This window comes from Bos javanicus, chromosome 26 (genome assembly GCF_032452875.1).
Source record: "Bos javanicus breed banteng chromosome 26, ARS-OSU_banteng_1.0, whole genome shotgun sequence".
Classification (NCBI taxonomy): Eukaryota; Metazoa; Chordata; class Mammalia; order Artiodactyla; family Bovidae; genus Bos; species Bos javanicus.
Genome location: NC_083893.1, coordinates 50511665 through 50533416, shown reverse-complemented (window position 1 = coordinate 50533416; position 21752 = coordinate 50511665). Strand labels below are relative to the sequence as shown.

The 21752-nt window shown below is 57.0% G+C and overlaps 1 protein-coding gene across 3 annotated transcripts in view; it reads right to left on the bottom strand.

Moving 5' to 3' along the window:
• The window catches only part of INPP5A (inositol polyphosphate-5-phosphatase A), a 144352-nt gene that overhangs the window by 78771 nt on the left and 43829 nt on the right, over positions 1 to 21752 (bottom strand). For all 3 annotated transcript variants that reach the window (XM_061403914.1, XM_061403912.1, XM_061403913.1), the window contains exon 2: positions 13173 to 13214. In XM_061403914.1, the coding sequence (XP_061259898.1) occupies positions 13173 to 13214 (42 nt within the window). The remainder of the gene's footprint in view (positions 1 to 13172; positions 13215 to 21752) is intronic.

The window sequence follows — 21752 nt, the reverse complement described above, 5'->3', positions numbered from 1 at the left end:
CCACATCAGAGTTTAACCAGCACTCCTGGTCCACCCAGGACAGGCTACACACACTCACACACACACACACACACACTCACACACTCACACACACACTTAGATCCATGAGTTCATGACGACACTAACCTCCCCTCACATGTCAGTCAGAGTGGAGTCAGGACACCCCTCTGAAAACCAGTGGATGAAGAGAATGAAGCCCTCCTTCCCTCCTGCGTCTCTGGGGAAACGGGAGGGCAAGCCCCGCTCAGGGAAACGTCAAGCCAAGAAATGGAGGGGAGCCCCCGGGACTAGACTCTGCGCGGCCACATGGGAACCCAGAGCTTCCGGCTGAGAAGCGGGTACAGAGAGGCCCCCACGCGAAAACCCAAACCAACTTTCAATCCAAACGGAATCGAAGCAGCTCGGAGAAACAGAGCAGAAAAGGTGAGGGGCGGGGGGAGGGGTGTAGGTCGCTGGGCTCACAGCTTCTGGATCTAACGGCAGCCTGGTGACCAGTCCACACGGCGCAGTCACACTCCAACCCTGGGCAGGGAAGGCCCGAGGCGGCTGCAGATGGCAGGAAACACTCAGCCTAGCAGGGTCCACGGGCCTGGCTGCAGGGCGCCAGGAGGCCCGGCTTCTGCAGAGCAGGGCCACAAGGAGGACGGGCCAGCTGCAGTGGGAATGTGAGCTGGGGAGCAGGGGGCAGTCGGGCGCTCTGAGACGCAGAGGAGGCACCCCCTCTCCCACAGCAGGCGGTACAGCTTTGCCTGACGGACAGAAGAGGGTGCTGTGAGGCCAGGAACACGACCTGCACAGAGGCCGCTGGGGGCGGGCAGAGGGAGGGCACGTCCCTGCAGGGCTGCGGCCCGAGAGGCAAGAGCACCCCCAGGAAGAGGCCCGCCCTCGACAGAGGCACAGAGCAACCCAGAGCTGCGAGCCCCATGCAGACAGAGCTGAACATCCAAACAGGCGCCGAGGGGAGAAGAAACCCGAAAGAGAGACGGGAACAACCACAGGACAGAAATGGGGAAAAGGACAAAATCGTCCCAGAAGAGAAGAGCACGTTTCAGAGCGCCCGAGGGAGGATCAACTTCGAGGAAAGTTCAGCAAGGGCCGCACAGGCCACTAAAACCCAAGAAAGTGAAAAGAGCCTCAGGAAGAGGGCGGGGGCGGGGCGGGGGCCGGTGTGGCGAAGGCAGGCGGGGAGCCCTGCACCCCGGTCCCCAGGGGAGAGAGCGAGGCAGGGCCCGGAGCTCACATCTAAACTCACATCTAAACTTGGGGGCCCAGGGAAGCCTCCCAAGGCAGGGGAGCTGAACCACACTGAGGGGCGCCTGAGCACCAGAAGGAATCACCCCAGAGCAACGGACTCCCAGACACGCCTCAGCGAAAGACACAGTCCTCCAGGCCTCCAGGAAACAGCCACCGAGACCCACACCAGAGCCAGAGACCCACACCAGAACCAGAGACCCACACCAGAGCCAGAGACCCACACCAGAGCCAGAGACCCACACCAGAACCACCAACACTCACATCAGAACCAGAGACCCAAACCAGAACCGCCGACACCCACACCAGAACTAACGTCTAAGTGGAGCAGTGGCAGAACCACCTTTTATAAAAAGGACGCTCTGGCTCACATCCTCAATGCGAGTAAGTATAAGCCAAGAATCACACAACTCAGCCAACCGTCCTTCAAACGTTTTCACGAGTAAACTCAGGTGGGCTCTGTCCCCGTGAGCCCGTGTGGAGCTCCACTAGAGCAGGCTGGGCAGACGCTGACCGGGGGACCAGTGCAGACTCAGGCCCCACGGCCGGCAGCTTCGAGGCAACGCCGCTGGGCAGGTGTGGGGGCCATGCGAGGGGGTGAGGCCGCCCCGGGAGCCTGACCCCAGGCCAGGCGGCAGGTTGGACCGGCTAAGGTGGGGGGAAGGGACGGGGTGCTGACCCTTAATTTAAAGTAGCAACTACAACTCATAGTTTACAGCAACCATAAGCCGCCGGATGGAGCCCCCAGTGCAGGCGGAGGGACAGCACATGTTGCTCGGAGAGCTACACGGTCCAGCGCGTCCACGTGGCACATGAAGGAGCAGGATGTCAACCAGAGGCAGGGGACTCAAAATCCACAGCTGCCAGGAAAACAGGAACGTAAACGATTTCAAATGGAACGCGAAAGAAGAAGAGAAGTAATCCAAAAGAAAGCCGAAATGGGGAAATAAAGCAACAGCCCAGAAGGTGTACACGTAACACAGACAACACGGGGCAGGCCCCAAGCCCAGCGTGCCGACGGCCACACCGAACGCTGGTGGCCTGGGCCCACGCTGAGCGGCAGGGCTGCCCGGCCACCGTGGACAGTGGCGGCCACGCCAGACAGCGCAGAGCAGAGCGCCCGCCACGGAAGGCCCCGCGAGACGAGGCCCTGCTGGCGCCTGAGCCCCAGGGGCCGGGAGGCGCCTCAGGGAGCGGCGGGGGCTCCAGAGGACGACGGGCACAGGACGACCACAGACGGCTCGGGAGGCAGATGCACACGTGCACACGCCAGTGACGGGAACGCACACACGAGTGCACGCACACACACGCGTGTGGACAGTGCCCTGGCAGGGCCCAGGACACGGCCACGGGGAGCACCCTCTCCTGCGGCCCACTCGGCAGGAAAGGCCGTCGCAGGCCACAGAACAAACCACAGGCTGCTGCCTGGCCTTTCAGGGATCACAGTCGAAGATGGAGAAGCTCCATACGGTCAGCAAAGACAAGACCGGGAGCTCACTAGGGCTCAGATCATCATCTCCGCATTGCAAAATTCAGGCTTCAACTGAACAAAGTAGGGAAAACCACTAGGCCATCCAGGTGTGATCTAAATCAAACCCCATATGTCTATACGCTGGAGGAGACAGATAGATTCAAGGCATTAGATACGGTAGACACAGTACCTGGAGAACTATGGATGGGGTTCGTAATTTGTACAGGAGGTGGCAACTGAAACCATCCCCAAGAAAAAGAAATACATAAAAACAAAATGGTCGTCTGAGGGCGCTCTGCAAACAGCTGAGGAGAGAAGAGAAAGGAAAGGCAAAGGAGATGCACTCATACGCATTTGAACGCAGAGTTCCAGAGAACAGCAAGCAGAGATAAGGAAGTCTTCCTCAGTGATCAAAGCAAAGAAACAGAGGAAAACTACAGAATGGGAAACACCAGAGGTCGCTTCAAGAAAATTGGAGATACCAAGCGAACACTTCATGTAAGAACAGGCACAGTGAAGAATAGAAACAGGCAGGACCTAACAGGAGAAGAAGAGGTTGAGAAGAGGTGGCAAGAATACTCAGGAGAACCATACAAGGAACGTCTAATGACCTGGATGACCATAATAGTGCGGTCACTCACCTAGAGCCAGACATTCTGGAGTGTGAAGTTAAGTGGACCTTAGGAAGCATCACTACGAACAAAGCTAGTGGAGGCAACAGAATTCTAGCTCAGCTATTTAAAATCCTAAAAGATGATGCCGTGAAAGTGCTGCACTCAATATGTTAGCAAATTTGGAAAACTCAGCTGTGGCCACAGGCCTAGAAAAGGTCAATTTTCATTTCAATGCCAAAGAAAGGCAATGCCAAAGAATGTTCAAACCACTGTATAATTGCACTCATTTCACATGCTAGTAAGGTTACACTCCTTCAAGCTCGGCTTTAACAGTATGTGAACTGAGAACTTCCAGGTGTTCAAGCTGGGTTTCGAAGAGGCAGAGGACCAAGAGGTCAAATTGCCAACATTCACTGGATCATGGAGAAAGCAAGGCAATTCCAGAAAAACATCTACTTCTGCTTCACTGACTATGCTAAAGCCTTTGACTGTGTGTATCACAACAAACTGTGGAAAATTCTTAAAGAGATGGAGTACCAGACCACCTTACCTGTTTTCTGAGAAACGTGTATGCAGGTCAAGAAGCAATGATTAGAACCAGATATAGAACAACTGAGTAGTTTAAAATTGGGAAAGGAATACAACAAGGCTGTATATTGACACCCTGCTTATTTAACTTGTGCAGAGTACATCATGTGAAAGGCCAGGCTGGATGAAGCACAAACTGGAATCAAAATTGTCAGGAGAAATATCAACAACTTCAGATATGCAGATGATACCACTTTAATGGCAGAGAGTGAAGAAGAACTAAAGAACCTCTTGATGAAGGTGAAAGAGGAGATTTAAAAAAGCGGCTTGAAACTCAACACTCAAAAATCTAAGATCATGGCATCTGATCCCATCACTTCATGGTGAATAGAAGGGGAAAGTGGAAGCAGTGACAGATTTTGTTTTCTGGGCTCCAAAGTCACTGTGGATACTGACTGCAGCCATGAATTAAAAGACGCTTGCTCCTTGGAAGAAAAGCTATGACAAACCTAGACAGTGGAATAAAAAGCAGAGGTATCATTTTGCCAACAAACCATCTAGTCAAAGCTATGGTTTTCCCAGTGGTCATGTATGGATGTGAGAGCTGGACCATAAAGAAGGCTGAGCGCCAATGAATGGATGCTTTTGAGCTGTGGTGTTGGAGAAGACTCCTGAGAGTCCCTTGGACTGCAAGGAGATCCAACCAGTCCATCCTTAAGGAGATCAGTCCTGAATATTCATTGGAAGGACTGATGCCAAAGCTGAAACTCCATACTTTGGCTACCTGATGCGAAGACCTGACTCACTGGAAAAGACCCTGATGGCTGGGAAAGATTGAAGGTGGGAGGAGAAGGGGACGATAGAGGATGAGATGGTTGGATGGCATCACCGACTCAATGGACATGAGTTTGAGTCAACTCTGGGAGATAGTGGAGGACAGGGAGGCCTGGCGTGCTGCAGTCCATGGGGTCGCAAAGAGTCGGACCCGACTGAGCGACTGAACAGCAGCAAGCGCCGCTGGCCCAGGCTCCCTGAGCGCCCCCTTCCTCACGTGCCTGCCTTGCTCACTCACTGTGCTCAGGGCGGACGCAGAGTAAGCACCGGACAGCGTGCCAGTTCAACACCATGACAAGTGCCGCGGGGGCAAGACCAGCTGTCACCGGGGGGACCCCGGGACCCGGAGTGAGAGGGCCGGCCTGGAGCTCTCTGGGCCGCTGAGGTCAGAGCTGCAGGCCTCCCCCGCCTCCGGGAAGGAGCCTAGATGGAGAGCCCTTCGGGGAGGATGGCACGGCTGTCTTGAGGACGGACAGGAAAGTCCCTCCAAGATGTGGGCGGTGAGTTCAGGCCACGACTGGTGGGAAGGAGCTCAGAGAAGCAGGAGCTGGACGGGCAGGGGATTCCTGGCCCCGGGGGTCAGGGTCGGGGCCTCCGCAGCTTGGGCTCTAACTGGGCTCCTATCCTGCCCACATCTGCACACGCGCCGGGCCAACATCCTTTACCGAAAAAAGGAGCCTCTGCGAACTCTATCCTGCGAACTCTAGGGGAGAAACAGGCAGCTGATAGGAACACGCGGGTTCTTTCCTAGGAAGGCTCAGGAAAATATTTTGGAAAAGAGTGAATTAGAGATTTTGGCAAGGAAAAGCTGAGGGAATTAAAAATAAAAACAAAAACACACCACGCAGCCAAACAAAACCAGGCCCTGTCCTGACGCTGTGCAGGTGGTGAGGAGAGGGCGGCCCTGGTCTCCAGGACACGCAGAGCTGCCCGGCCCGCTAAAAATAGCAGCAGCCAGGCCTTGTTAGGCCTGCTCCAGAGAGAAGTATCTGAGTTACCTAAAAAGGAATTACACCCTACAGACAACCCAGCACAGGCCGGAGAGCCGAGATAAGGAGCGAAAAGGGACAAAGGAATTTCTCCGGAGGCAAGATTGCTATTTACCAGCTACGCCTGAGAACACCCTGCAGAGACATCTGTGACCCTCAGCCTGGGAGGCAGGGGTCCTCTGGATGCCCAGCCGCCCGCCCTCTGCCACAGGGCTGAGCCAGGACGGTGCGGGGGAGGCAGGGGCCTGCCCCCCGAGAAGGCCCAGACTCAGCTCCTGGCAGCCCCGACCGGACGCGCTCCCAGAGCCCAGGCCCCACAGCCGCTGCCGGCCGGCACCCAGGGCAGCATGAGGCTCCGCGAGCTCGCCAGCAGGCGGGGGGCCTGGCCGTCCAAGCAGCGAGGGTGGCTCCCGGGCCCCGTGTGGGCAGGAGGCCCGCTCCGAGTCCTTGGGGCTGGAGGATTTCTTGTGCGGCCGTTGGCCCTGGGCACCCACAAGTGTGCCTGACCGCCGACCGCAAAGCTGAAGCAGCGTCCAGCAGGCGAACCGTGGCTTTACCCCAGATCCAGACAGACAGACACAAGGCTGCTCCTTCCAAAGGGGCAGAAATACGGAGCTTGGTCCGCTCTTAATACAGCCTGTTGCTTGGGACATCAGAGGTCTCTAAGAATGACTTGATTTTCATTTAAGAAGCACCTTTCCCGCCGAGGGGCACGCAGGATGGAAGCAGGTCCCGAGCCGACGGGGTGCCCCCTGCCTCCTGGCTCTCCCCGCGGACCCCGGGGCCAGCTGGCGGCCACAGCTTCCTGATCTCAGCCCTAGAACCTCCTCCCTGAAGCCACCCGCTTCCTCAGGGTGGTTTCCAGTTTTGGGGGGATGCACACGCTGACCACGGGCCGAAAGGCTGCCGAGAGCACCCCATACAGCCTCTGACCACAGCAGCCCCATGGGCGTGAGTGAGCCCCACCCCAGGATCCACCTCTGGGGGGGCCCATGGGCGTAAGCCAGCCCCCACCAGGATCCACCTTGCGGGGGGCGCCCATGGGCGTGAGTGAGCCCCCCCAGAATCCGCCTCGGGGGGCCCACCTCTCTCCGTATCAGAAGGGAAGCCTGGACATACCGGTGCCACCAGGTCACTGGGCTCCCAGGGAGCACCCACCTCTCTCCGTATCAGAGGCAGACAGGGAGCCGCAGCTCTAGCTGGGGTGGGGTGGGGGTCCAAGGGCCGGGATAGGATGCTCGTGTGCGCCGGGCACTCACGGGCGCCTCGGGGCGTGTGGGGCAGACGGCACACCTGATCCCCGCCCGGCTGCACTGTTACACGTGACCACGCTGACCCGGCAAGCAAGCAGCTCCTCAAGGCCAGTGAGGGTTGTCATCAGGCCCCCGTGGGCCCCCGGGAAGTGTGCCCTCTTCACACGCCGTGAGGGCGGGCTGCCATCCGCGGCCACAGTACAGACTAGCGGCATCAGCAGCCCGTTGCGGGCTCGGCAGGTCTGCAGGGAGGACCTCGCACCCCGACACGAAGGAGGCTGGGCACTGGGGGCAGCTGCAGACTCAGGCCGAGCCCAGAGCAGAGAGCGGCGGGTGCGGAGGGGCCCACGCAGAGGGCACAGGGCACTGCCCAGCCCCTGCCTCCCTGCCAGCCCCCATCCCGCAGGGGCGCCTCCCTCCTGTCTCACACACCACACCAGCAGGCCAGAGCACGAGCCTGGCTTCTCAGAGGCTGACGAAGAGAGCAGCGGGGACCCCGCCTCTGGTCTCCCTGGAGAGGAACACCTCCCTGCTGCCTCGGGCCTTTCTTGATTGCTCTCGTCGCTGCATAGACATTTAGTTCAGTTCAGTCACTCAGTCGTGTCCGACTCTTTGCGAACCCCTGGACTGCAGGACGCCAGGCCTTCCTATCCATCAGCAACTCCCAGAGTTTACTCAAACTCATGTCCATTGAGTCGGTGATGACATCCAACCAGCTCATCCTCAGTCACCCCCTTCTCCTCCCACCTTCCATCTTTCCCAGCATCAGAGTCTTTTCCAATGAGTCAGCTCTTTGCATCAGGTGGCCAAAGTGTTGGAGTTTCAGCTTTGGCATCAGTCCTTCCAATGAATATTCAGGACTGATTTCCTTTAGGATGGACTGGTTTGATCTCCTTGCAGTCCAAGGGACTCTCAAGAGTCTTCTCCAACACCACAGTTCAAAAGCATCAATTCTTTGGCGCTCAGCTTTCTTCACAGCCCAACTCTCACATCCATTCATGACCACTGGAAAAACCATAGCCTTGACTAGATGGACCTTTGTTGGCAAAGTAATGTCTCTGCTTTTTAATATGTGGTCTAGGTTGTTCATAGCTTTTCTGCTAAGGAGTAAGTGTCTTTTAATTTCATGGCTGCAGTCACCATCTGCAGTGATTTTGGAGCCCAAAAAATAAAGTCTGACACTGTTCCCACTGTTTCCCTGTCTATTTGCCATGAAGTGATGGGACCAGATGCCATGATCTTAGTTTTCTGAATGTTGAGTTTTAAGCCAACTTTTTCACTCTCCTCTCACTTTCATCAAGAGGCTCTTTAGTTCCTCTTCACTCTCTGCCATAAGGGTGGTATCACCTGCATTTCTGAGGTTACTGATATTTCTCCCGGCAATCTTGATTCCAGCTTGTGCTTCATCCAGCCCGGCATTTCGCATGATGTATTCTGCATAGAAGTTAAATAAGCAGGGTGACAATGTACAGTCTTGACTTACTCCTTTCCCGATTCGGAACCAGTCCATTGTTCCATGTCCAGTTCTAACTGCTGCTTCTTGACCTGCATACAGGTTTCTCAAGAGGTAGGTCAGGTGTCCTGGTATTCCTATCTCTTGAAGAATTTTCCACAGTTTAATGTGATCCACACAGTCAAAGGCTTTGGCGTAGTCAATAAAGCAGAAGTAGGTGTTTTTCTGGAACTCTCTTGCTTTCTTGATGATAAAGCGGATGTTGGCAATCTGATCTCTGGGTTGTGTGCCTTTTTTAAATCCAGCTTGAGCAAAGACATTAACGTGTTACGTCAGATGTGCAGCCACTATTTCATTCTGGTGCTGCTGTGTATGTTCACATTTAATATAAAGGTGTTCTCACAGCGCCCTGTGTGCTGCACACTGACTACATTCACTTACATCAGGTAACACTCACACTTCTGTGCGCTCCTCACAGCTTCCCAAAGAGCCCGTCACGCCTTCTGCCCAGATGCAGGCCGGCTTCCTCCCTTTAGTCTGTAGAACTCTGCTTCCTCCATGGCCCTACGACGAGGACCTTCACCGCCATTCTGCAGGCAGGCCCGGCGCCCCGCCCCCGTCCAGGGTCCTGGCAGGAAAGCATCTATCTCCCAGGAGCTGCACCGTCAGGCTCGGGGCACGAGTGCTCGTTACAGAAGCTCCTTCCACTCAGCTTGCTGGAAGCTTTCATCAGAAATGGTTACAGAATTTCAGCAAACGCTTTTCCGGCATGTGCTGAGATGATGGTGTAGTTTTTCTTCACAGTTGGTTGACTTGGGTGATCTTATCTATTAATTTTTGAACGTTACACAGGCTTGAGCCCCTTGGTGCTCACGCATAACTTTTTGATGCGCCGCTGTTTCTATGCGTGTGTGTGCATGCACATGCATGTGCGCGCGTGCGTGTGTGCATGCGTGTGCGTCTGTGTGTGCATGTGTGCGTGTGCACGTGTGCATGCGTGTGCGTCTGTGTGTGCATGTGTGTGCATGCGTAGGTGGGTGTGTGTGCACATGTGTGGGCATGCATGTGTGCATCTCTGTGTGTGCATGTGTGCATGCGCGCACATGTGTGTGCATGTGTGCACATGTGTGCATCTGTGTGTGCATGCACACACGTGTGCGTGTGTGCGTCTGTGTGCGTGCGTCTGTGTTGCATGCATTGTTACACACGTAAACAGCTCTACATGCTTGACTTGCTGAAGTCCCTTGAACTCGGGCGTTTACTCCACGCAGGAGACAGACCTGTGTTCTCACCGAGACGACTCTGTCCGCCTTTGCTGTCAGGGCACCGCTCGCATCACAGCGTCACGTGTTTCAAGCTTCTTGAAAAGCTCGACAGAAACGTCAGTGTGTCTTGCTTAAATGTTTGACAGAACTTATCAGTGTTGAGGAAAGCTTTAATAAAGAGCTCGTTTATTTCTTCTCGACTTAGCTTCCTTTGCTTTTCCAAAAACATCTTCCTTTCATGTAAGTGTCCAGATTTATTGGCAAAAAGTTGTTCGTGATCATTCCTTTACTATCTTTTTATTGTCTACAGGATTTTCAGTGACCATTCCCCAGTGTCAAATTTCTGAAATTGATCATTCTTTAATTCTTATCTTCTACTTTCAGAAATTAGATATAGAAGAGCAAATTAAATGGAAAGTAATCAAGAAAAAGGAAAAAAAAAAAACAGTGAAAAAGAAAACAACGGACAGAATCAGTAAAATCAGAAGCAGCCCCCGAGGTCAGCACAGCTGGGGAACCGCTAACCGTCCCATGGGCAGAAGGGTCTGATGTCCCTGCATCTTCGCCTGCCTGCTCGTTTCTTTTTATTGGTTGTAAACATCAAATTGTGCATTCCAGCTCACTGGACACTAGCCTGGACGTCCTCTCGGGCTTTAACTGGCCAGTACAGCCTGGCCCCTGATCCCCGCAGCCACACTGTTCTGTCCTGCCCACTGCCTGAGGTCTGAAAACCAGTGTTTCTTACACATTTTCTGGTTTTAATTTGTTTAAGACAGGACGGGAAATTTGGTACCTGTTTCTGTGTGTACCCAGGTTTGATCCCTAGGTTGGGAAGATGCCGTGGAGAAGGGAATGGCTACCCACTCCAGTGTTCTTGCCTGGAGAAGCCCATGGACAGAGGAGCCTGGCGGGCTACAGTCCACGGGGCCGCAAAGAGTCGGACACAAATGAGTGCCTTTCACTTTTCACTTGCTCCATGTTAGCTGGAAGCAGATAATACTCATCACGTTATTTTTAAATTATTGCCAGGGAAAACTGTGAAAGGCTTTCAAATGGGCATAACAGACTAGAGGCGCCTTGCCCCTGTCTGGGTTCTTCCAACCTTAGTGACCCCCGAGCTGTTGTACAGTCCCGTGAACTCTGAACTCCAGCAGCATCGCAAGGATTCAGGACCGCAGGACGCCAGTGTCCAGAGAAGCACAGCTCACGCCTGGCCAGCCCTCCCTTTGGCATTGCTGAAAAGAGAGGCCGGTGTTCCCCCTCTGGACTCTTCTTTGAACCAGTTTTAACACCTTACTGGTTCTCTCGTCAGTAAATAACAAATATCTATTATCTCAATAAAGAGTCGTCACCACTTGCTCGTTTCTCGTGTCTGTGTGTGAGCCAGCGCCCCACATGCCGTCAACACGTGCGCAGCCCTGTGACCAGCGAGGGCGGCACCTTCTCCCTGGGACGCACAGACGTTGGGCGGGAGGCTCTGACGTCAAACTCGAGGCAGAATTCGGGGGGCGGCATTTATTTATCCTCATATCTGCGCAGTTCCTCACTCTCATCCAGAGAGCTGAGCACACCCGGTGCACACACACTCCTGGTCCCCGGGCCAAGGCGTGTGTTCCGGGGAGGAGGCGGGCGCCCGGACACTGACTTGGAGGGAAATGCCTGCCCGCCCCCTGGGCTCCACTTTGGGGTATAGCCGCCGGGCTGCATGTGCGGCCAGGAGGCTCTGAAGGGACGCCTCCCGCCTGCTCCCAGGGGGCTGTCACCACCAGGACCCCTCTGAGCCTGGACCCAGGGCCACTACCTGCCACCACCCCAACATACTCCCACCGCGTCTCACACCTGCCGGGGCCAGCTGTGCAAAGCAAACAAAAGTGACGGAGAGCAGAGGCCGACGGTCGAGACGGGGCCCCCCACTCCGGGCCTCTCCCTCCACAGTCAGCCCGGGCAGCCGCTGGGGCCTGAGCACGCCTCCGAGGTGACCTCTCCAGGAAAGGGGCCTCGCCCGGCCCACTGGGCCAGCTGCCTGCCGAAAGCTGACCCCACAGCTCAGCCGGGCCAGGCTTCGGCCAGGGACCCTGAGGCCGCTGCCCACCTGGGCGGGTGAAATGCGGGGAAGGACGGGCTCGGAATGCCCCGTGACAGGAACAAGGCCCATGCCCTGCTGGACGTGCCCCTGGCACCTCGCGCCCCCCACCCTCCTGGGCCTCGGGTGGGAACCCGTCCCCCTTGGCCAAGACCACCGTCCCCTCCGACAGCCCAGGCCCTTCCCGCTAGACCCCGGGCCTCTCGGTTCCAGAGAGGACTTGCTGCCCCTCCCTGGCCTTCACCGTGGCTGGTACATCTGGGGGTGTGGACCACCCACACCAGCAGACTGGACAAGCAGCTGCCCCCTGTGCCAGTGTGGATGGCAGGAGTCGGGGGACAGCCCAGACACAGAAGGACATGGAGCGGACCCGCTGAGGCTCAGCGCCTGGGACCACCTGACTCCTGCACCTCCTCCTGCCATCAAAGCACCCGCACCTGCCCCGCAGACCCACCGCAGAAGCGCCCCGCGCTGTCAGCCATGCTGTCCCCGCCCAGCTCCCTGCTCTGCGGCCCCGCCAGCCTCCAGGTGCCACAGTCCCCCAGCAGCCCTGGCCGAGCAGGACGTCGTTTGCCCAGCAGTTCCCAGTGGCCTCTCAGACGCCCCACGGGGGGTCCCACGCACGTCACCCGCCTGGGGAACACAGGCTCCAGGAGCAGAGCCCTCTGTCGACACCGCAGAGCTGACCCTGACGTCCCGGCGAGAGCTGAGCACAGACGTGCGGCCCTCGGGGAGCTGGGAAGGAGCGGCTTGCCTGTCAGGCCTCGCCTGGAGCCTCTGGCCACAGTCCAGCCCAGCGTCAGCACGCATCCTGCCCAGACCCCGGGGCCGAACACGGGCTTTGCTGCCCCACCCTGCACCGCAGGTCCTCCCGAAGGTCCCCGCTGACGAGCAGAGCCCCATCCAGGGGCATCTAAGAAGGCAGGGGCTTCTGAGGAGGAACCAGGAAGTGGGAGGCACCCCTCCCCCGCTGGGGGACACCCCTCCCAGGGGGACCCCCACCCCAATCCCCCCCAGGACAGCGAGGCCACAGCCGCTCCCCCTCCCCCAAACTGCCCTCCCAGGGGCCTCCCCCCTGGTGGGAACTCTCCCCGCTGCGCCCCACCCCCGTGGGAACTCTCCCCCACCCCAGGACACTGAGGCCGCAGCCCTCCCCCTCCCCCTCCATGGAACCCCTCCCAGGGGGCCTCCCTCCGGTGGGAACTCCTCCCTGCACCCCCGCAGTGGGAACTCTCCCCTCCGTGCCGTGCCCCCCGCCCCCCCGAGGACGCCGAGGCCACAGCCCCTCTCCCTCCCCCAAACCTCCCTCCCAGGGGGGCCCTCCACCTTGGGAACTCCCCCCGCCCGAGGACAGCGAGGCCGCAGGGGAACCCGGGCCTCCAGCAGCCTGAGGTGCTTCCTCGCGTGGGCCGGCTGCCGCCTGGCTCTTACCTGATAAAACTCCCGAAGCCAGTTCTTCTGGAGGTTTTCTGGCTGTAAATTAAAGAGAAAAAAGAAGACAGTCAGGCCCGTGACACAGGCCAGCAGCCGCGAGCAGAGGCTAACATGATGGCCTGTCTGCGTGCTCACTGCAGGGCTGGGGCACAACGGGGTGGGGCCCCTTCCACACCGGGGCCTGGTCTGCCACTCAGCGGGGATGAGGGGCGGGCACCGGAGCTGGACCCACAGCTGACCCCAGCCCTGCTCGTCCTCAGCAGTGGGGCGTCCCTGGAAGGGCTTCCTGGAGGCCAGGCCAGGGTGTCAGGCAGGACTCAGCAGCGTGGGGCCCAGGACTGGCCTGAGAACGGGCAAAAATGGGCAAAAAGCTGCGGCCTGAGAACGGGCAAGAACGGGCAAAAAGCTGCGTGGCCCCAGGTGTCAGCTTTGGGCCTGTGGGCCCAGGGAAGAGCTGGCACAGGGAAAATGGGGGTGCGCCTCTTCCCACATGTCCCACCAGGCTCCTGGACCCCCAGACCAGCCAGCCGAGCAGGGCACACAGCCCCAGCCCCCCAGCATGGTCAAGGAGCTGAGGCGGGGACAGGAGACACACGGGACCCTCAGGAGGTGGCAGAGCTTCACAAGTGGGAGACGAGAAGCCCGACGTCCAACGCCACTGGGCCACACGCAGAAACGACTGAGAGCAAACACAGCCCAGCACCCTTGAGACTCACACCCCGGATCCAAGCAGGGCTCTGGGCACCGGGGATGCAGGCGGAGCCAGGGCCTGGCCGACCACCCGGGCGCAACACGGCCACAGCAGCGCCATAGGCGGGGGCTGCCGCCAGCAGAGGCTTCCACGTGTCCCGAAAAGCAGGAAGACTGGACTGTGGACAGATCAACGAACAAAGAGAAAAAATGCCTGCAGACCCAGAGCCTCACAGACCACCGAGCAGGAGGCAGAGAATGTCCCAGGCACCTGCCGGACACAGACGGCGGCCGGGGTCCAGCCAGGTGTGGGGTCTTCCAGTCCCCAAGGCCAGGTTCGGGAGCCAGGCCCCCAGGCCCCCTGCCCCACGTCTGAACAGCGAGGAGGGCACGCCCTACCCCCTCTACCACCCTCACGGGCGAGCGAAGAGATGACAGCGGGAGATGGCAGCCCGGAGAAGCCCCGGCAGAGGCTGAGCCGTGACGGGCAGCACGGCCAAGGCTGAACGTCAGTCTCTGGACTTCAGGGAAAACAACGCCCGAGCCAGAGAGATTCCACCCTAGGTCCTCAGGAGGCTGACAGCAGAGAGCAGCGAGCGTGGGGAGTCTGTGCAGAAGCGGACCTTCAGACACGCTGGGGGTGGAGGAGCCGTGGGAAACAGCGTGGACTTGCCATGTGGCTGGGCGATGTGCCCACGAGACCCAGAAATGCTCATCCACAGAGACAGAGCCACGAGCACGCGCAGCAGCAGACCAGGAGCTGAAAGGCAGGAACTACCTGGAGACCCATCAGCTCAGGGACGGAGAGATAAGGCATGTGGTCACACTGCACGGCAGCCACGGACACGGGCCACACATGCCATCAGTTCACAGACAGAGTGATAAAATCCGTGGTCACGCAGCACAGCACGCAGCCACGGACCCGGGCCACACGTGGGCAGGCCTCAGAAACACCGTGCTTAGTGCAAGAGGCCGGACTCCAGCTTACACAGCGCTCAGAACTGGCAGGCCCACAGACAGGGCGGGCCGCTGCCAGCCCCGGCATCCGAGGGCGGGGCTGGTATGCGCTGACCACGACGGTGGGGGGGCAGCTCCGCTTTGAGAGCGGGAACAGCACTGCAGTGCGAGCCCCTCCCCCACAGACCCTGCTGACCCCTCCCCGAGCCAGGGACCCAGCACACCCGCGCCGGGGCCGGCACAGGGGCGGGGGCCACGGTCAGTCGGCCTCGGGCCCCAAGGCGATCAAAGGAAGAGAACTTTCAGGGCAAGGCCCCCAATTCCCCCCAGCCCTGACTGAGGGCAAAGGGGCTGGTCTGGGGGTGCAGAGGGCCCCACCAGCATTTTTGCAACGTTTCCACACCAGCGTCCATGGGCTCGGCCTGGAGACAGAGGAAGGAGAGATTCGGTCCGTAGTCCTGATGTCCAGGCGCACAGCCGGACGTGAGGCCCCTAGCCCTGCACTCACACCTGCGGCCCCGCCCGACACATGTGTCCACGACATCCTCGCCAAAACCCTGCAGGAAGTGGCGACAGCAGGAGGCAGGAGGCCTTAGGACCGCTGAGCTGCTGCTGTTTAAGACCCCTCACCACATTCCCAATTGACCCACAGGACAGGCGTGACCGGGACCCTCAATCCTGTCCCCGGCCCAGGACCCAACCCGCGTGACTGCCCAGGTGGGCCGGCGAAGTCTCCAAGGGCGAGGACCACCCAACCTTCCTAAGCCTGAGCTTCCCACCTCGGGTGCCCGGGACTCACTCCCTCCAGGAGGCGCCCCAGAGCTGCTGCACAGGGGGCTTGAGCCTGGAGCCGGAGGAGAGGCCTGGGGCGGGCACAGTGCAGGGGGAGTCAGGCCCCCGGCAGCAGGCGGGCTCACGCCGCACTGGGGGCGCGATGCCCCCATGCTTGAACCAAGGGTCCTGCACGAGGAAGGGCTGCACAAAGCTGTGGGGCCGGAGGGCCTCCCTCTCCTGAGACAGGCTGGACACACCGCAGGCAAGGCACTTGCCCGGTAGGTCCCCGGGAAAACATGGGCATGTGGATGAAGCGGGCTGCCCTGCATGACTCTGGACGGCACGGACAGGAATCAACGGGGGGACAGAGGCCTGTGGTGTCCCCTGTAATGGAAACCGCACGCACAGGCCCCGGGGCTGAGGCAACAGATCTCTCCGCGCGGCCTGGGCTCGGTCCCCAGTGCGGCCACAGGTTCTCAGGCCTCTGCTCCTACCATCCCTACCGGGCACTCAGAAGCTGGGCCAGGTACTCCACAGCCATGCACACACACGTGTGCACACACCACACAGGCACACTGAGAGCACACACACTCCCACACGTGCACACACCCCGCACGCGCACGCACACACACACACACACACATGCACATGCATGCCCACGCGTGCACACCCACACAGGCACACACGTGTGCACACACCCACACATGCAGACACATGAGTGCACACACACACATGCGTGTGTACACATAACCACCATCTGGACTTGGCCCTGTGGGGGACGGACAGCACGGAGCATGGCCCGCCCTCCCCGGTCACAGACCTGCACAGCCTCCTGTAAGTGGCGCACGGCCTCCTGTAAGTGGGCTCACGGCCTCCTGTAAGTGGGCGCACGGCCTCCTGTAAGTGGGCGTCCACTCTGCCACCGCCCAGGAGGTCCTGGCCATACTGACCAGAGTGTGCTCCACAGTGGCTCACACAGAAGCCCACCTACTCCAGGGGCCTTCGGCCCCAAGCAGCTTGTAAGTCATCTGGGCGCCCTGCTGCAGCCTATGAAATGGACCAGAACCTTCCGTGCATGGTCGGGCCCACGGCCTGGGAGCGGTCCTGCCAGGTCAACGGCCTAAGAGCAGTGCAGGGACGCTCCGCAGGGCAGCCACGTCGGGAAGGGGCAGCAGGACCTGAGGCTCCTCTAGTCGGACTGTGGGTCACCAGCTCGCTTAGATCACCAGTATGACTCTCAGCCCAGGCGGCTATGGGTTCCTCAAAACCATTAACCCAACAGTCCTAATAAAAGTGCTTTCAACAAAGATACACCCATGTTTATGTTTAGAGAGGCCTCCAGAGGCTGTGGGATAATTAAAGGGCAGCTCTAAACAGACAACAGGGGACAAGAGCAGCTGGAGAACCCAGCCCACCTGCACATCAGGGCCACGCTGACCCACTCGCTGACCCGACCCGGGCACTTCCTGGCCAGCATCTCACCCACCCAAGCTGACTGCTGGCCCCTCAGCCCCTCCGCGTCCCTGAAGGTTGTCCGCTCACCCCTGACCTCCACAAGGGGATGTCCCTCTCCCTTCACAAGGGCTCCTCACAGCCTAGCCCAACTCTGGAGCCCCCAGCCTAGACCCTCAGTGCTGAGGGGCAGCACCATGACCCCAAGCCACCGGACCTCAGGCTCCTCTGCCCTCCCCGCTCTCACACTCATACACATGCTCACACACTCACACAGACACACTCTCACACAGACATTCACACATGCTCTCACACACGAATGCTCACACACTCACAGACACATACACTCTCACACAGACACACACACATGCTCACACACACACTCATGCAAACACTCACACAGATACACATGCTCTCACATACACTCATGCAGACACACTCTCACACAGACACTCACACATGCTCTCACACTCACAATTTCACAATGCTCTCACACTCAACACACACACACTCATGCAGACACACTCTCAGACACACATGCTCTCACACACACATGCTCACACAAACACACTCATGCAGACACTCTCACACAGACACTCACACATGCTCACACACTCACACATGTGGACACAAAGATACACACATGCTCACACACTTGTTCACATGAGGACACACGGCTCATAAACTCACATGTGCACATGTGGGGACACACACATGTAGACACACAGAGATACACACATGCTCACACACTCATACACATGTGCACATGTGGGCACACACATGTTCACACACTCACACACCTCTCACAAACATGCACACACACAAAGATACACACTCACATGCTCACACGCGCACATGCGCACACACACATGCTCACAGTCATACACATGTGCACATGTGGGCACACAGATGCTCACATACGTGCACATGTGGGCAGACACACACACAAAGATACACACTCACACACACAAAGATACACACTCACATGCTCACACACACATGCACATGCAGATACACACATGCTCACATACACACAGACATGCAGACACATGTGGACATACTGCTCACACTCACATGTGTACATGTGGACACACACGCAGACACACACAGATACACACTCACAAGCTCACAAACGTGCACATGCAGACACACATCTCACACCTATAGACATTCACACACGCGGACACACGCATGCTTGCCCTCGCACGTGCCTGCGCCCCCCTGCCCCTCCCCAGCTCCTCCATCTGTCTCTCCTTCGCTTCTGCCCTAGGAGCTGCTCTCAGCCAGGCCTGGAGGCCTCAGAGTTGCAGCCCATATTTGGCTAATGCAGAGTTATTTTTAAAACCACTAAAGTAAGAATAAAAGATAAACACACATAATAGTTCTTAAAGAAATACTCTCATTTCAGCCCAAAGCATGGGCCAGGCCGGCTCTGTGCGCTCACAGGAAGCACACGCCGCCCTGAGCTCTCAAGCACCCTGTCTGCAGAGCAGAGACTGTCAAAGCACGCTGGGAGGTGTTAAGGATACTCATTCTTTCCAAATGTGAAATTCTATTTCTGGAATTTTCGATCCTAGAAAAAAGTAATCGTAAACAACAAAAATGCTCTGCACACAAAGAAGTTCACGATGGCATTATTTATAAGAGTTACAGTTAAGAATACCACAGAGTTCACTGATAAAGAAAGTCACGTGGGCCGTCTGCGGAAAGGAAGGAGGCGGCAACAGAAAGAAATTCCTGAAACAGTAAATAAGTCCTGAGTATAAACATGCTGGGAGAGACTGAAGGCAGGAGGAGAAGGGGACGACAGAGGATGAGATGGCTGGATGGCATCACCAACAAGATGGACAAGAGTTTGAGTAAGTTCCAGGAGTTGGTGATGGACAGGAAAGCCTGGCATGCTGCAGTCCATGGGGTCGCAGAGGGTCAGACACGACTGAGCGACTGAACTGAACAGATAAACGTGGTGCTGCTCACACAACACCGCAAACGGGATGTAATGCCATTTACAAAAGGCCAAAAGGATAAGGTGTATTTTACCAAAAAACTCACAACATCTGATGAGCACACGTTGACACGGAAGCGGTTTCCACCTTAACGGAGATGCAAGGAGCACAAGCCCCACAGCGAGGACCAGGCCCGCACACACACGCCCACCTGCTGAGAAGCCCCTGCAGGCCTGGCCGCCGTGCCCACCACATCCTCCCCAGGCCCCCGTGAAAGCTGGACGGCCCATGTGGCCCGCAAGGAACGAGGGGCTGCATGGAAGGTGCACGAAGGCGCGGTCTGGCCAGCTGCCGCTTTAAACGCTCCAGCAGGGCAACAAAAAGACTGAGAAAAGAGCACCAAAACCCTGAGCAGCTGTATGTGAAGGATTTCTCCTTCTTTTATTGTCTTCTTTTTAATATGTTTATAATTACATCACTTTCATATCTTTAACTCCTAATTTTAAAAGCTTGAGGAAGAGAAAAACAATGAAAAGAACACCAAAATTCTGAGTGGCTGTATTTTTCTTTTATTTTCTTCATTTTCATGTTTATAATTACATTACTTTCATATCTTTAACTCCTAATTTTAAAAGCTTGAGGAAGAGAAAAAGAATGAAAGCTCTCAGAATACTTTGGCAACATTTGAAACAACCGCTAATCCCTATAAACAATTAAAAAAAAAAAGGCAAAGGACAAACAGGGAAAAGTATTCGCAGCTTATATGAAAGGTATTGGGCTGATCTGCTTATTCCTGCACAAAAATAAGTCAGAAAACCAACAACCCACACACCACAGCACAAACATATACACACACTCCACATACACATCACAAACGCACACCACACACATACACATGCCACACACACACACACACACCACATACACACATCACACCACAAACACACACACACCCCACAGATACAAAGCTGCTCAAAGCCACCTGTGGCCAGTGACCACTGGCCTGGATGGAGCAGATTTCAGAGTGTTTCCATCAACACAGGAAACGTCTCTGACTCAAGACCAGTGTTGTCCACTCGCTTTGTGTGATGATAAGAACGTTCTCTATTTGCACCAGCTGAATTTCCACTTGAAATGGGTACTGTGACTAAATAACTGAATTTAAATTTTTACTTAATTTTGATTAAATCAATATGAGTCACACATAATTAGCCATTACTAGACAGTACAGCTCTGGATAACAGAAAAGGAAGAAAAACTCTGAGGTCTACCATGAAAAACACATATGCTATCGACTGACACAGAAAGGAGAGGAAGGCCGCATACAAAAGAGGGCGCGTTCAGGTCAGCCTCACAGAGCAGTGCAGACGCCCCGTTACAGAACGCGGCGGCAGACAGAAAACTCACCATCAGGACCAAGTGCAATCAACCGTGAAGCAATGGACGGTTCAACGTGAGGAAAGCCTCTAACGCAACTGACCAACAAAATGAAGAAAAGCACATGATTATCTCTACAGTGACCGAGAAGTCAACTAGACATTCGGCAGCGGAAGGGCTTGGCTGGAGCTCCACCACCCGTGCACGTCCCCTGTGAGCCTTCCCGTCTCGTCCCAGGGATGGGGGTGGGGGAGATGAGACACGTGAGGGTCTCAGCCCAGCGGCAGAGGCCCCCTAGCAGAGAGAGGCGTCACCACAGGCTACAGGTCACCTTGCCCCCCCCTTACCCCACACGAGGAGGCTCCAGGGCAACAGTCGTGGGCTCCAGACGGGAGAGGGCGAGACACAGGGGCCCCCAAACCAGGACACGGCGGGGCGGAGGGCAAACCCGAGACACAGGGGCCCCCAAACCAGGACACGGCGGGGTGGAGGGCAAACCCGAGACACAGGGGCCCCCAAACCAGGACACGGCGGGGTGGAGGGCAAACCCGAGACACAGGGCCCCCCAAACCAGGACATGGGGGGAGACACAGGGGGCCCCCAAACCAGGACAGCAGGGGGCAGGGGGCAAACCTCTGACATCACAGCCACAGCTGACAGTAAACACGGCTCACCCCCAGCCCGCACTGCAGGCCTCAGTCCCTATGACCCAACTCATCACGTGCAGATTTCAACAAAAATTACACAGCAAGAGAAAATCAGTCTAAACGTGATTGATTGATTGATTGACTGATATTTATGGACAGCTTTTGGATCTTAGTTCCCTGACCAGGGGTAGAACCTGGGCCACCGGCAGTTGGAAGCTCGAAGTCCTAGTCACTATCATGCGTGCATGCTCAGTCGCTTCAGTCGTGTCTGACTCTTTGCGACCCCAGGTACTGTAGTCCGCCAGGCTCCTCTCTCCATGGGATTCTCCAGGCAAGAATACTGGAGTGGGTTGTCATGCTCTCCTCCAGGGGATCTTCCTGACCCAGAGATCGAACCAGAGACTCCTGCATCACAGGCAGATTCTTTACCGCTGAGCCATCAGCTGCTGCTGCTGCTAAGTCGCTTCAGTCGTGTCCGACTCTGTGCGACCCCATAGACGGCAGCCCATCAGGCTCCACCGTCCCTGGGATTCTCCAGGCAAGAACACTGGAGTGGGTTGCCATTTCCTTCTCCAATGCATGAAAGTGAAAAGTCAAAGTGAAGTCGCTCAGTCGTGTCCGACTCTTCACGACCCCATGGACTGCAGCCCACCAGGCTCCTCCGTCCATGGGATTTTCCAGGCAAGAGTACTGGAGTTGGGGGGAAGCCCCCTAATCACCGGACCTGCAAGGAA